This window comes from Phocoena sinus, chromosome 5 (genome assembly GCF_008692025.1).
Source record: "Phocoena sinus isolate mPhoSin1 chromosome 5, mPhoSin1.pri, whole genome shotgun sequence".
NCBI lineage: Eukaryota > Metazoa > Chordata > Mammalia > Artiodactyla > Phocoenidae > Phocoena > Phocoena sinus.
Genome location: NC_045767.1, coordinates 18,523,161 through 18,537,937, shown reverse-complemented (window position 1 = coordinate 18,537,937; position 14,777 = coordinate 18,523,161). Strand labels below are relative to the sequence as shown.

At 37.6% G+C, this 14,777-nt stretch overlaps 1 protein-coding gene across 1 annotated transcript in view; it reads left to right on the top strand.

The window, feature by feature from the left end:
- SPATA5 (spermatogenesis associated 5) overlaps positions 1–14,777 on the top strand; it is a 345,032-nt gene that overhangs the window by 278,655 nt on the left and 51,600 nt on the right. The window contains exon 15 of the mRNA XM_032633447.1: positions 400–564. Within this exon, the coding sequence (XP_032489338.1) occupies positions 400–564 (165 nt within the window). The remainder of the gene's footprint in view (positions 1–399; positions 565–14,777) is intronic.

Sequence of the window (14,777 nt, the reverse complement as noted above, 5' to 3'; positions counted from 1 at the left end):
TCTGAGCTATGTTATTTTGTGGGCTCTCTGAAAACAGCTTAACCCATATTTGAAGAGTTATTGCAGGAAGTTACCAAAAAAAACCTTTTGATATGATGAATGCAAGTCATATACACATTTCCTTAAAAGACAATAGTCGTCTTTTACTGACCTGACAGTTGCCGAGGAGCAAAAAGCCTTTCAGAAATCCTGTTTCTCTATTTTCAAAAGTACTCTGACATTGTTCGTTTGTTTGAATCTTTGAAATAGACTTTAGAATCTCTAGTACTTGTTTTATTTACTAATTATGATAATAGTGAGATATTCATGAGATTCTGGGCATCCTCTTTCCTTGGGTTCCTTCGTATGGAATATCAATTCTGAGCTTGGTTAACCTTTGTTACCCCTTCTTCTTTATAGGCCTTGATGCGGCCTGGAAGAATTGATAGAATCATCTACGTGCCTTTACCAGATGCAGAAACAAGAAGGGAAATATTTAACTTGCAGTTTCACTCTATGCCAATCAGTAATGATGTTGATCTGAATGAACTCATCCTCCAAACAGATACATATTCAGGAGCAGAGGTAAGATAGTTCCCCTTAAAATACCTTGGTGGGAAGAAAGCAGTGCTTTGGGGTCATTAGCAAAGAAAAGATTGCTTGATGCCAGCTGTTTTAAATAACTGTGTATTAAGTAATCTTAAAACAGGAAATATACTACATTGACTAAATTAAATTGCATTTTACCTGGCCTCTATTATATTTAAATTGTTTTTACCTGGCTTATCTTTTTCTCAAAATGTAGTCTTCAGAGAAGCAGCATAATATAGTGGAGAGAACACTGGACTAGAAGTAGAAGATTCTTATTTGGGGGCTTTTTGTTTTTGTTTTTTGTTTGTTTGTTTGTTTATTTTAACATCTTTATTGGAATATAATTGCTTTACAATGGTGTGTTAGTTTCTGCTTTATAACAAAGTGAATCAGTAATACATATACATATGTCCCCATATCTCTTACCTCTTGCATCTCCCTCCCTCCCACCCTCCCTATCCCACCCCTCCAGGTGGTCACAAAGCACCGAGCTGATCTCCCTGTGCTATGCGGCTGCTTCCCACTAGCTATCTACCTTATGTTTGGTAGTGTATATATGTCCATGCCACTCTCTCACTTTGTCCTACCTTACCCTTCTCCCTCCTCGTATCCTCAAGTCCATTCTCTAGTAGGTCTGCATCTTTATTCCCATCTTGCCCCTAGGTTCTTCTGACCATTTTCTTTCTTTATTTTTTTCTTTAGATTCCATATACATGTGTTAGCGTACGGTATTTGTTTTTCTCTTTCTGACTTACTTCACTCTGTATGACAGCCTGTATGACTTCACTCTGTATGACAGTCCATCCACCTCACTACAAATAACTCAGTTTCGTTCCTTTTTATGCCTGAGTCATATTCCATTGTTTATATGTGCCACATCTTCTTTATCCATTCATCTGTTGATGGACACGTAGGTTGCTTCCATGTCCTGGCTATTGTAGATAGAGCTGCAATGAACATTTTGGTACGTGACTCTTTTTGAATTATGGTTTTCTCATTGTATATGCCCGGTAGTGGGATTGCTGGGTTGGTTGGTAGTTCTATTTTTAGTTTTTTAAGGAACCTCCATACTGTTCTCCATAGTGGCTGTATCAGTTTACATTCCCACCATCAGTGCAAGAGGGTTCCCTTTTCTTCACACTCTCTCCAGCATTTATTGTTTGTAGATTTTTTCATGATGGCCATTCTAACCAATGTGAGATGATATCTCATTGTAGTTTTGATTTGCATTTCTCTAATGATTAATGGTGTTGAGCATTCTTTCATGTGTTCGTTGGCAATCTATATATCTTCTTTGGAGAAATGTCTATTTAAGTCTTCTGCCCATTTTTGGATTGGGTTGTTTGTTTTTTTGAAATTGAGCTGCCTGAGTTGCTTGTATGTTTTGGAGATTAATCCTTTGTCAGTTGCTTCATTTGCAAATATTTTCTCCCATTCTGAGGGTTGTCTTTTGGTCTTGTTTATGGTTTCCTTTGCTGTGCAAAGGCTTTGAAGTGTCATTAGTCCCATTTGTTTATTTTTGTTTTTATTTCCATTTCTCTAGGAGGGGGGTCAAAAAGGATCTTGCTGTGATTTATGTCATAGAGTGTTCTGCCTATGTTTTCCTCTAAGAGTTTTACGTTGTCTGGCCTTACATTTAGGTCTTTAATCCCTTTTGAGTTTATTTTTGTGTATGGTGTTAGGGAGTGTTCTAATTTCATTATTTTACATGTAGCTGTCCACTTTTCCCAACACCACTTATTGAAGAGGCTGTCTTTTCTCTGCTGTATATTCTTGCCTCCTTTATCAAAGATAAGGTGACCATATGTGCATGGATTTATCTCTGGGCTTTCTATCCTGTTCCATTGATCTGTGTTTCTGTTTTTGTGCCAGTACCATATTGTCTTGATTGCTGTAGTTTTGTAGTATAGTCTGAAACCAGGGAGCCTGATTCCTCCAGCTCCGTTTTTCTTTCTTAAGATTGCTTTGGGGGCTTCCCTGGTGGCGCAGTGGTTGAGAGTCCGCCTGCCGATGCAGGGGACACGGGTTCGTGCCCCGGTCTGGGAGGATCCCACATGCCGCGGAGCGGCTGGGCCCGTGAGCCATGGCCGCTGAGCCTGCGCGTCCGGAGCCTGTCCTCCGCAACGGGAGAGGCCACAACAGTGAGAGGCCCGCGTAACGCATAAAAAAAAAAAAAAAAAAAAAAAAAAAAAAGATTGCTTTGGCTATTCAGAGTCTTTTGTGTTTCAATACAAATTGTGAAATTTTTTGTTCCAGTTCTGTGAAAAATACCAGTGGTAGTTTGATAGGGATTGCATTGAATCTGTAGATTGCTTTGGGTAGTAGAGTCATTTTCACAATGTTGATTCTTCCAATCCAAGAACATGGTATATCTCCCCATCTATTTGTATCATCTTTAATTTCTTTCATCAGTGTCTTATAATTTTCTGCATACAGGTCTTTTGCCTCCTTAGGTAGGTTTATTCCTAGATATTTTATTCTTTTTGTTGCAATGGTAAATGGGAGTGTTTTCTTGATTTCACTTTCAGATTTTTCATCATTAGTGTATAGGAATGCAAGAGATTTCTCTGCATTAATTTTGTGTCCTGCTACTTTACCAGATTAATTGATTAGCTCTAGTAGTTTTCTGGTAGCATCTTTAGGATTCTCTTTGTATAGTATCACGTCATCTGCAAAAAGTGACAGCTTTACTACTTCTTTTCCAATTTGGATTCCTTTTATTTCTTTTTCTTCTCTGATTGCTGTGGCTAAAACTTCCAAAACTATGTTGAATAATAGTGGTGAGAGTGGGCAACTTGTCTTGTTCCTGATCTTAGTGGAAATGCTTTCAGTTTTTCACCATTGAGGACAATGTTGGCTGTGAGTTTGTCATATATGGCCTTTATTCTGTTGAGGAAAGTTCCCTCTATGCCTATTCTCCGGAGGGTTTTTAATCATAAATTGGTGTTGAATTTTGTCGAAAGCTTTCTCTGCATCCATTGAGATAATCATATGGTTTTTCTCCTTCAGTTTGTTAATATGGTGTATCACGTTGATTGATTTGCGTATATTGAAGAATCCTTGCATTCCTGGGATAAACCCCACTTGATCATGTTGTGTGATCCTTTTAATGTGCTCTTAGATTCTGTTTGCTAGTATTTTGTTGAGGATTTTTGCATGTATGTTCATCAGTGATGTTAGCCTGTAGTTTTCTTGCTTTGTGACATCTTTGTCTGATTTTGGTATCAGTGTGATGGTGGTAGAATGAGTTTGGGAGTGTTCCTCCCTCTGCTATATTTTGGAAGAGCTTGAGAAGGATAGGTGATAGCTGTTCTCTAAATGTTTGATAGAATTCGCCCATGAAGCCATCTGGTCCTGGGCTTTTGTTTGTTGGAAGATTTTTAATCACTGTTTCAATTTCAGTGCTTGTGATTGGTCTGTTCATGTTTTCTGTTTCTTCCTGGTTCAGTCTCAGAAGGTTGTGCATTTCTAAGAATTTGTCCATTTCTTTCAGGTTGTCCATTTTATTGGCATAGAGTTCCTTGTAGTAATCTCTCAGGATCCTTTGTATTTCTGCAGTGTCAGTTGTTACTTCTCCTTTCTCATTTCTAATTCTATTGATTTGAGTCTTCTCCCTTTTTTTCTTGATAAGTATGGCTAATGGTTTATCAATTCTGTTTTTCTTCTCAAAGAACCAGCTTTTAGTTTTATTGATCTTTGCTGTCGTTTTCTTCATTTCTTTTTCGTTTATTCCTGATCTGATCTTTATGATTTCTTTCCTTCTGCTAACTTTGGAGGTTTTTTGTTCTTCTTTCTCTAATTGCTTTAGGTGTAAGGCTAGATTGTTTATTTGAGATGTTTCTTGTTTCTTGAGGTAGTATTGTATTGCTATAAACTTCCCTCTTAGAACTGCTTTTGCTGCATGCCATAGGTTTTGGGTCATTGTGTTTTCATTGTCATTTGTTTCTATGGCAGATGACTTCCTCTCTGATTTCTTCAGTGATCTCTTGGTTATTATGTAGTGTGTTGCTTAGCCTCCATGTGTTTGTATTTCTTACAGATTTTTTTTCCTGTAATTGATATCTAGTCTCATAGCGTTGTAGTCTGAAAAGATACTTGATATGATTTTGATTTTCTTAAATTTACCAAGGCTTGATTTGTGACCCAAGATATGATCTATCCTTGAGAATGTTCCATGAGCTCTTGAGAAGAGTGTGTATTCTGTTGTTTTTGGATGGAATGTCCTATAAATATCAATTAAGTCCATCTTGTTTAATGTCTCATTTAAAACTTGTGTTTCCTTATTTATTTTCATTTTGGGCGATCTGTCCATTGGTGAAAGTGGGGTGTTAAAGTCCCCTACTATGATTGTGTTACTGTCAATTTCCCCTTTTATGGCTGTTAGTATTTGCCTTATGTATTGAGGTGCTCCTATGTTGGGTGCATAAATATTTACAATTTTTATATCTTCTTCTTGGATTGATCCCTTGATCATTTTGTAGTGTCCTTCTTTGTCTTTTGTAATAGTGTTTGTTTTAAAGTCTGTTTTGTCTGATATGAAAATTGCTACTCCAGCTTTCTTTTGATTTCCATTTGCATGGAATATCTTTTTCCATTCCCTCACTTTCAGTCTGTATGTGTCCCTAGGTCTGAAGTGGGTCTCTTGTAGACAGCATATATACGGGTCTTGTTTTTGTATCCATTCAGCCAGTCTAGGGGCTTTTTGATACAGCAGCTTCCACCCAGTTATATACATCTCTGAACTTTGATTGCTTTACCCTATCAAATGGAAGTGGTATACAACTTGCCCTACTGTTTTCTCATAGAGATCATAAAAATGAGGTTAAGATACCGTGTAAGCACTCTGAAATACAGAAGACTTGGCAGAGAGATTTTATTATTATCTTTTAAGATTTGGGAAAATTATCTCAGTCTACAGTGATTCTCTCATAAAAACCATAGAAGTGACAGCCAGTCTGCCCTTGATAGTAAAAGTATACTCTCAACAAGAATAGCAAGACCTCTGTGAAAATATGAAAATTTTAAGTATGGCAAATAAATAAATATTTTTTCTGTCCTTAGCAACTCTTTACTTAGGCTGTTTTTATTTACAGAATAAAATTCCATTAAACTATTTGTGCAGCTTTTCTACATGTATATCTTAAGAAAAATTTGGACTATATATTCCTCAACACAGAAATGTCTTCTGAATACCACTGATTTGGGTCTGTACTGGGAAATTAATACTTTCTTAGTAAGAAGCTGTAAATTCTTTTCATTCTGAATTATCCAGCAGGCTGGGACTCCACATTCTGTTTTGCTTGCTATTATTTTTTATCTGTCTTCTGTAAAAACCAAAGAGGTTAACACATAACAGATCATTAGTGGTACTCAGAGAGTCTTGTAGGTATACTTACATGTGGAATTGAATTTAGTATATCACGTAGTCATAGCTAATAACAACAACCAAAATAAATATCAAATCTACTCACTGCTTTTTTCAACTAGTAACTATGTATGTTTGATTTTCCCCCTTTAAATTTTTAAATTCCACTGGGGTGGAAAATCCATGTAGAAAGTAGCTTGAGAAGCAGTTAAAGTGCGTTCACCTTTAAAGTCCTGTCTGAAACAATAATCTTTATGAGCATCTCTGTGGCATGACCATCCATTAAGTTAAAATGAACATACAGTTACTGCTAACTGACTGCTCCAGCATTTCTAGAATTTAATTTTTGGTGTGAGACCAAGGGCTGTATATGATATGTCAGTTTACAGGAAGTAGGCAGGAAAAGAAACCATAAATCTTTCACTTGAGTTGAGTGAAGTGGAAGAGTAGTTAGCAAGGTATAAATATGCCTTTCTCACTTTGAAATAATTCATGGTAGTAACACAGAAGTGCAAAACAAAAAGCAAAGCCAGTGAGGTCCTGTCTGGCTGAAAGGTAAAAACTCACTTGGTGCCAGGAATTATTGTACCAGCTTACTAGTTCTTATGTAGTACATGCCTAATTCAGTCTGAAATATAAGTAAATTCACTCCTGATTGATTTTTATATCAGATTTTCTAAAAATAGTCACAGAGAAAGTAGCAGAAAATACTGTCCCTCAGTTTATGTTTTTATGTCCCATATTGCTTAGGTGAGGGAAGGGTATCTTTCTGTGGTCCTAGCTATAATCAGTATATTATTACAACTTCATAGACATTTATTCCAGAGCCGTATCTTAGTAGTTCTAGGCTTTTCAATTTGGACAAGACAGGTTTGTTCCACATTTTTTGTTTTGGGTGGATGGTTTGGTCTGAATATTTAAGTAATTCACACAGGTGCCTTATTGTTTGAGGAAAAATATTATCTTTTTAAAGTCTCAAAATTAATCAGTAGGAAGTTTAAGATAGATTAAATTTAGCTTCACATAAAATATAAGATCTCTCTCATCTTTTTTTTCTTCTCTCAGAATTAAAATGGCACAACAATGTTTGAAAGCCAAAATTAGTTTTGATCTTTTTTTTTGGCTGCATTGGGTCTTCATTGCTGCAAGGGCTTTCTCTAGTTGCAGCGAGTGGGGGCTACTCTTCGTTGCGGTGAGCGGTCTTCTCGTTGCGGTAGCTTCTCCTGTTGCAGAGAACGGGCTCTAGGCACCCAGGCTTCAGTAGTTGTGGTACACGGGCTTAGTCGCCCCGAGGCATGTGTGATGTTCCCAGACTGGGGCTCTAACCCGTGTCCCCTGCTTTGGCAGGCAGATTCTTAACCACTGCGTCACTGGGGAAGTCCCTGATAGGTTTTTAAATAGTAAAACAAATCAAAGCTTGAACCTCAGTCATCTGGTACCTACAGGCTCAGTGCTTTACCACTGATTTAACTAATTTATTTCTTCCCCCAGCAAGGCCATATCCTTCAGCACAGAACCTACTACATAGTACATACTTAACAAACATTTAATGAACTGAAAAAAAGTTAGATTTAGGAAAAATAGGCTTTCCCTTCTCATTTATCATAGAGGAACCTTCTTGTAGCAATGCACCCTGCTATAGGCACAGCCTCTTTTTCAGAGTTGGGGTGTCTCTGTGGGCACTTTTGGTATAAAACTGAAACTACTGACTCAGTTAATTGTCTTCACGGGAGAGTAGTATATTCAGTATTACATAAAATTAATTTTATTTGACTGTACAGTATCAGCTATACGAACAAGAATTTGGCCGGGTGAGCCAGAAATGAGGAGATTGCTGACACTGCTTTTTAGAAACATAAAATGTTTATTTTAACTGTAGTGAATATTTTATTTTTATTTTTAATTAAAAAGTTGTTTAGAATGTTTAGGATGGAGATGATATTGCACTCATTAAAGGACTGGGATAGGAGGGTTAATTTTTTAAAATATTTTTTTGTCACCTGGTGCTTTTGCCAGGTCAACATTGTTCCGTAAAAGCTTACAGACACCCTAAGTTTGAAGTAGCTCCTTCTACCCTTCTGAGCTACTTCATTTTCCCTCCTTGGAGAGGGTGTACGGGGAATTAAAGCATTATTTTAATCCTCAGGAGAGTGCCAAGAGGAAGTTTGTCACCAGCTGAAAAGAGAATGTGGTCCCTGGGGAGCAGCCTCTAAGGAGCGGCTGAAGCAGGCAGCATCCTTCAGCCATCTCTGCCGCCTGCTGCTCTCCCGTGGCCAGAACCTCATTGTCTTCGGCTCCTTGGCTGTAGCTCCCAGTTGATGGAAAAACATGTTGCCATTTAAAAGCAGATGGGAATTCACTTCAGGAGGAAATAAAAAGTCTTTTTTGGTTATAGCTATTGTTTTCTTTCGTCTTTGATTTTTGTTTTTTAAGTTATTTGTAGCAGATTCCACTTGATGTATTTGTCTTATATCAAATTATCCTAGTTCCTTTAAGAAAACGTTTATCTTACCCACTGCCAGGAAATCAGCAGTCACAAATCTATGCGTATGAAGCCATGACAAGGCCCATTACCCATGTGCCCTGTGCTTGAGGACAGAGGTGATGGATAAGATACATCATTTCCTCTCTGTACAGGAATTTGCTGACACAGGCTGACAACTCATATCTAAAATTTGGATTGAATGTTTATTTGCATTTGGATGTTATCCTCCTTTCAGTGATTATCTCATTAAAACTGACAAACTCTCTAAGAGCCAGGTATCACCTGTACATTTTATAAATAATATAGGCAATGACAGCATTTATTTCATATATCAAGATTTGAGAATTCAGCTTTCAAGAGAGGCAATAAAGTAGGGGAGAAAAAAGAATGTTAATGCTGCAGTTGAGTGGACTTTTAATCGAATTGTAGCTTTTTTCTCTCTGGGTGGTTACAGGCAAGTTATTTAACTTCTTTGAACCTCAGTTTCCTCATTTATAAGATATCTATGTGACTGAAATTGTTTTGAGGGTTAAATGAGATAATAAATGGAAAAGCACCAAGAAACAAGGCCTGACACATAAGGAGTGCTTCATAAATGTTATTTCCCTTCATCCTTTCCTCGTTTTATCAGTTCAGTATTTATATTTACCACGACAGTATTGGATGACGCTGCCATAAGGCAGTTTTCATTGTCTCAATAACCAGATAATTTATCTGAAATTATTATTTATAATAATTGAGATTGCCTCTTAGTCTTTTCTTCAAAATGTAAAAATCTACTTTATATGGTGATTTTTAGGGTCATCTTATGAATCTAGCTCTAGCAATTTGTTAAAGTTAAATAATTTCACATTAATTTTTCAAAAAGCTTTAACTTCATGTAAATTTAGTGTACTTATCTCTATTTTACTAAAGTGATGTGTCTTGCCCTGAATTCTGTTTTGTAGTCTAGGCCCTCCTGGGTCTCATAATAGCTCAAGGTCTTCATGCCAGCTTGCTATTAAAAATTCACCTTCCAGTGTGCCTCTTTAATTCAAGAAGCGTTCCTTTCACTGTGCTTGAGTTATTATAGCTAATAAAGGGACAGACTTAAATTACTTTTCTATCTTGCTGATTATTATTCCTTCTGATAGCCTCTCTCTTTTCTCCTACCCAGTGAAAACAGAAGGAGCAATTATAAGCACGTAGGGTATCTGTACGCTTCCTACGTGAAGCCTCTTGTGACTGTTTTCCCTAATCTAAATAAAAGTCAGGATCAGTGTACTAGAACCTGGCATAGACTGACTCTATATGACGAGCCTAACAACACATCTAAGATAGGACTAAAGATCCTAAGGCAGGACAGGACACGTTTTGGCCTGGTCTCAGGCTCCCTGGGTAGTGCTGATAGAGAGCAGCTAGCAGCGGTGTTCCTATCTCAGAGTGAAGCAGGGCACTGCAGGACTTAGCAACCTCCTGTAGACACACGTGCAATCTGCTTGTCCCGCCTTATCAGAAACTGCCCTATGAAATCATGCTGTTGTCACTAGCTGGTCTGCTGTCCTTATTTGAGATCTTTGTTCTCTCTACTCTTTCTTGTGCATTTACCCTAAAATTCTATATCTCTAGCCCAAATTTCAAAGAACTCTTTGTTTATACAACCTACTGAAATCACTGCTTTGTCATAAAACCATCATGACAACCCCACCCAGAAATGGCTTCTCCTTTTGAACTCCTTTACTCTGATTTCTGTTTCACTTGTTTAGCATTTAGGATATTTTTGTGGTTATTTTAATATAAGCAGCCGCCTCATGTCCCTTCCCCTTCCCCCTCCCCGCCCCCCCCCCCGCCCCCCCCCCCCCCCCCCCCCCCCGCAAACAAACTGTAAGATTCTCTATGGCAGAAACCAGGTTTTCTACTTCTTGGAGTCCAGCAAAGCAACCATTCTGTCCACTGAATCAGTGGACATTAATGTTGGATGGATGATTTATGTGTTGACTCTAAGTAATTCTGATGAACAAAAATATCAGTTTTAACGTTCACTAAAGTGACACTTCTGGTTTTAAACTTTTTTGTTTTTGATATACGTTATCTGAGTGCCTAACACTATGAGAACACCACTGTAGCAAAAGAACTAGAGCCAAGCAAAAACAATTGATTTGTCTGAAGTCCCACAGCAAATAAGTGACAGACCCAGAACCAGAACCTGGATCTTTCAACTCCTCCTGAAAGACTCTTCCTGCCTCTGAGTCAACAGAAGAATCTTTGAAACTGTTTCCTAGTTCCCCTTAACATCTCTGAAACTTTGATAAAGATTTGCCTGCTCTTGTGGACAGTAGATATGAAACATCTTTACTTTTTTTTTTTTTTTTGTGGTACGCGGGCCCCTCTCACTGTTGTGGCCTCTCCCGCCGCGGAGCACAGGCTCAGCGGCCATGGCTCACAGGCCCAGCCACTCCGCAGCATGTGAGATCCTCCCGGACCGGGGCACGAACCCGTGTCCCCTGCATTGGCAGGCGGACTCCCAACCACTGCACCACCAGGGAAGCCCTACATTTTTTTATATGTACTTTTCTGACAGTTGTCTTTAGCTACCTCGATGTCATCTTCGCAAAAATAGTAAGCTACTTGAAGTTAGGAACTATGTTTTTCTTTATTCACTTACAGTATTTACCAGGTATTGTGAATAAGGTCTTCAGTTTAGAGGGAAAGACATATAAACAACTAAGTTCTGTATAATGTGTTTTATGTGGCATGACGTAATGATGTGCAGAATACTAGGGGAGAAAGAAGAGGATGTAACTCACACTAACTGGGATTGAAGGAGGGGATAGTTGATCTGAGTCTTAATAGGTGAATAGGAGTTCCCAAAGTAGAGTAGGGCCGGAAAGGGGAGCATGCCTGGCATACAGAAAGGCAGAGATGCATAAAAGAACATGGTGTGTTCTAGATTCAGTTAAAGGTTAAAATATGAGTAGAAAAAGAGTCTGAGAGTGGAAGTAGTAGGTGATAAAGCAGGAAAAGTAGGTCAGACAAATGTGAAGGACCTTGCACATCATCTGGACTTGTTTTTCTCCTTTAAGCCGTGGAGAACCATTGAAGAATTTAATAAGAAATACTGTGGTCAGATTTGTGTGTTTGGAAGATTGGTGGCATTTGTGTCCAAGGCCACCACTAGCTTAGCCTATGGAGCACCTTTACACGAATTAGAAAAAGATGCTCCTTTACCCCATTTGGTGACAGATTCCTGCGAGGGCAAAAGGCTTGTCAAGCAGAACATGAGCTTTCATGAAAGTCCCTATTTCATTAAGTCCTTATTCACCCCCTCAGCTGGGCATCCTTGTATATGCTCAACCTTCACATCTATACAGGGTCGTCTCATTTTTTGGCTTATCTACCTTTAAATATCCCTCACAGTGCCTACTAGCACAGTACCTCATGTAAAGTTTATAGGTATTCATCAAATAAATAAATTTAGATTTTAATCCCAAGTAGATAAACTACTTTCTGTGACTTTAAGATTTGCCTCATGAGCCCTTGGACAAATATGTTTTGTGAATGGGATAAATGGGAATTTAAAGATGTCTTTTGTACAACATTAGCACGTTAAACCTGCCATGAGGTGCAGCACCTGATATGAATGGCCAAAATATTAAAAGTCAGGTGGATTATGTCTTCTGAGCCATGTTACCACTTGTAACTTTGAACATAAGCTCCTAGGGCAAGTACCTTATCTCTGCAGCTCTGTTCAATGGCTAAAATGTAGCTACCCTGTTGTAAATGAATCATGATAAAACCTTCCAGAGCAAAAATCAGTTACACTAAAAGCTTATATCTAGACTGTAACTTTTAAACCAGTCCTCCACCCCTCTCCCTTACTGTTTGGTAAAAACCAAGACCTAGACTTCAGTCCCATCTTGACCATTTACTGCAGTATTAGTTTGGCCAAATCAGTTATCATCTCTAGAGCTCAGTTCTCATATTTTAATAAGGGAGTAGAAATAACAGTCTTTATGATCCTTTCTAGTGCTAAAAATGTGTGCCTATATACCTGTCATAGATTAGATTAATTGTATAAGGAATTCTTTAGGGGTTGGACCTCCAGGGACATATAACATGGTTATGTTTTCCTTACAATGCTTCTAGAAACCTGGGATCTTGGGGTTGTGGTCAGTGTCTCTGAATACTTGCTTCTGTGGCCTAGAGATCCTAATCATGGCACCAGAGGAATGGGAACCTTGAAAGACTCTGACAGTTCATAGAATTAGGATTTTAATAAAATTCTCCTAGGAATTCTGTGGCAGTCTAGTGGTTAGGACTCCGTGCTTTCCCTGCCAAGGGCCCCGGTTCAATCCCTTGTCTGGGAACTAAGATCACGTAAGTTGCATGGCATGGGCAAAAAAAAAAAACTTAGCAAACTTAAACAATTTTCCACTGAATGGAAATGAAAGTTTTAATTGCTCAGAGATTCCCATGCCCAGTGATTTTTTTTTTTCCTGATACTTTTGGTTTTTCTGCTTTTCAGCTTCCTTAAGAACAGCAAGTCAAGTTCAATATCTATGATTCTGGAGATGTTAGGATAAAAAGTCTTATAAAACGGAAATATGCATCGGCCTACTTTTTCCCTAGACTCTTCGTTAGGAAAGTAAGAAAAAGCTACGAAGTTATAATGTTCATTTTAACTTACAGTTTTTAAAACTTACAGCGTATGGAAATGTAACATTCTCTATATTTCCAAACATGGACTTCTACTTAAATTGGCAATAAAAAGAACCTTAATTCAGCTTACCTGAGGTCTGTTTTAGATAGGATGTTTACACCAAGCAAATCATTCTCCAGAACACCTTGTGCTGCCATACCTGTATTGCTGACTCCTTGCCAGGTGTTTAAAACTGCTGTCAGATTACAAAGGCAGTAGTCAGAAAGGAAATGAATATTGAATGAGAGGTTGGCTGGCAACAAACTTAATACAGCATTTTATTACTGAAAGTATAAAGTATAAAGTACTGAAGCCCCTTTATAAAGAGAAGCCATATATCAAGGCAACAAGTTCATCAAGACCTACCTGATAATCTAGTCCCCAGGCCTGGTATCCAGGCTAAATAAGTATCTATGAAGAATTACTCAGGCCAATAATAATGGCATTTTAACATTCCACCTTGTTTCTCCTCTTCCAAATTCTCAGTCTCTCTATTGAATCATTGCTGGTTCTCCAGAATTTTTGTACAGACATTTAATCTGTGCTTCTTCATCTTCAAATGTGTGATAAATTTGGTGGGGGGGTGGTTCTACCAACTTGAAAGGAACTCATGATTTTTAAAAGATGTGTAGGGACTTCCCTGGCGATCCAGTGGTTAAGACTTTGCCTTCCAATGCAGGGGCTGCAGCTTCGATCCCTGGTCGGGGAGCTAAGATCCCACGTGCCTCGAGGCCAAAAAACAAAACATAAAATAGAAGCAATATTGTAACAAATTCAGTAAAGACTTTTAAAAAATGGTCCACATCAAAATTAATTAATTAAAGGATTGTAAAGCATAGTACTAATTCTATAGTATAGATTCTGGTAGAGTTGGATATTTTCGTTTGGTTATTTGAGGTGAAGGTGGGCTAACTTCTAATAATGATCCCAATTGATCTGTATACGAAAAGTATGCCGCCAATGTAAGTGAAAACTTTTTCTTCTTTTATGAACAGTTTGTAGTATGTGAAACTGCATTACAGTTAAGCAAATGAGTTATGGAATGAGAAATATCTAAATCCAAATGCCAGGTCTGACCATTTCCTAGATTGTGACCAGTTTCCTTATTATGTAAATTATGTGAGAGACCTCTCCTTTATAGATCTGTTGTCCAGAATAGATGAAATGATTCATATAATAAGTAATATGTGTACTTATCCTAGTATATATAGCAAGTGCTCTTATTAAATCAATTTTGTTATATTTTTATAAATCAGCAAAATCAATTTAATTGATATCTAATATAAAGAATTTACAATTTGCTTAATTTTTCCATATTTTATTGCCTTATATTTTATGAATACTCAGGAGTGTTTCATGTGTATGTGATGTTTTTAGTTTTGGTGGTGTGTTCTTTAAATTCAAACTATATTTCATACTTACATGCAGCATTTATTTCAGCTGATTTATATTTATAAACATCTGTAATTCCTATTTTTATTTGTTCCTTTTTAAGCATGTATACTATTTTTTTGCTTTCAAGTGTAAAGCTAATGTTTATTTTCAAACTGTCTACATAATATCCCTATTTTAGTATATCCGTTAAGGTAATAACTAGTTCCTTGCATACGACTTAAATTTTTCTTATATAAATTTATTTATTTTATTTATTTATTTTTGGCTGCGTTGGGTCTTCGTTG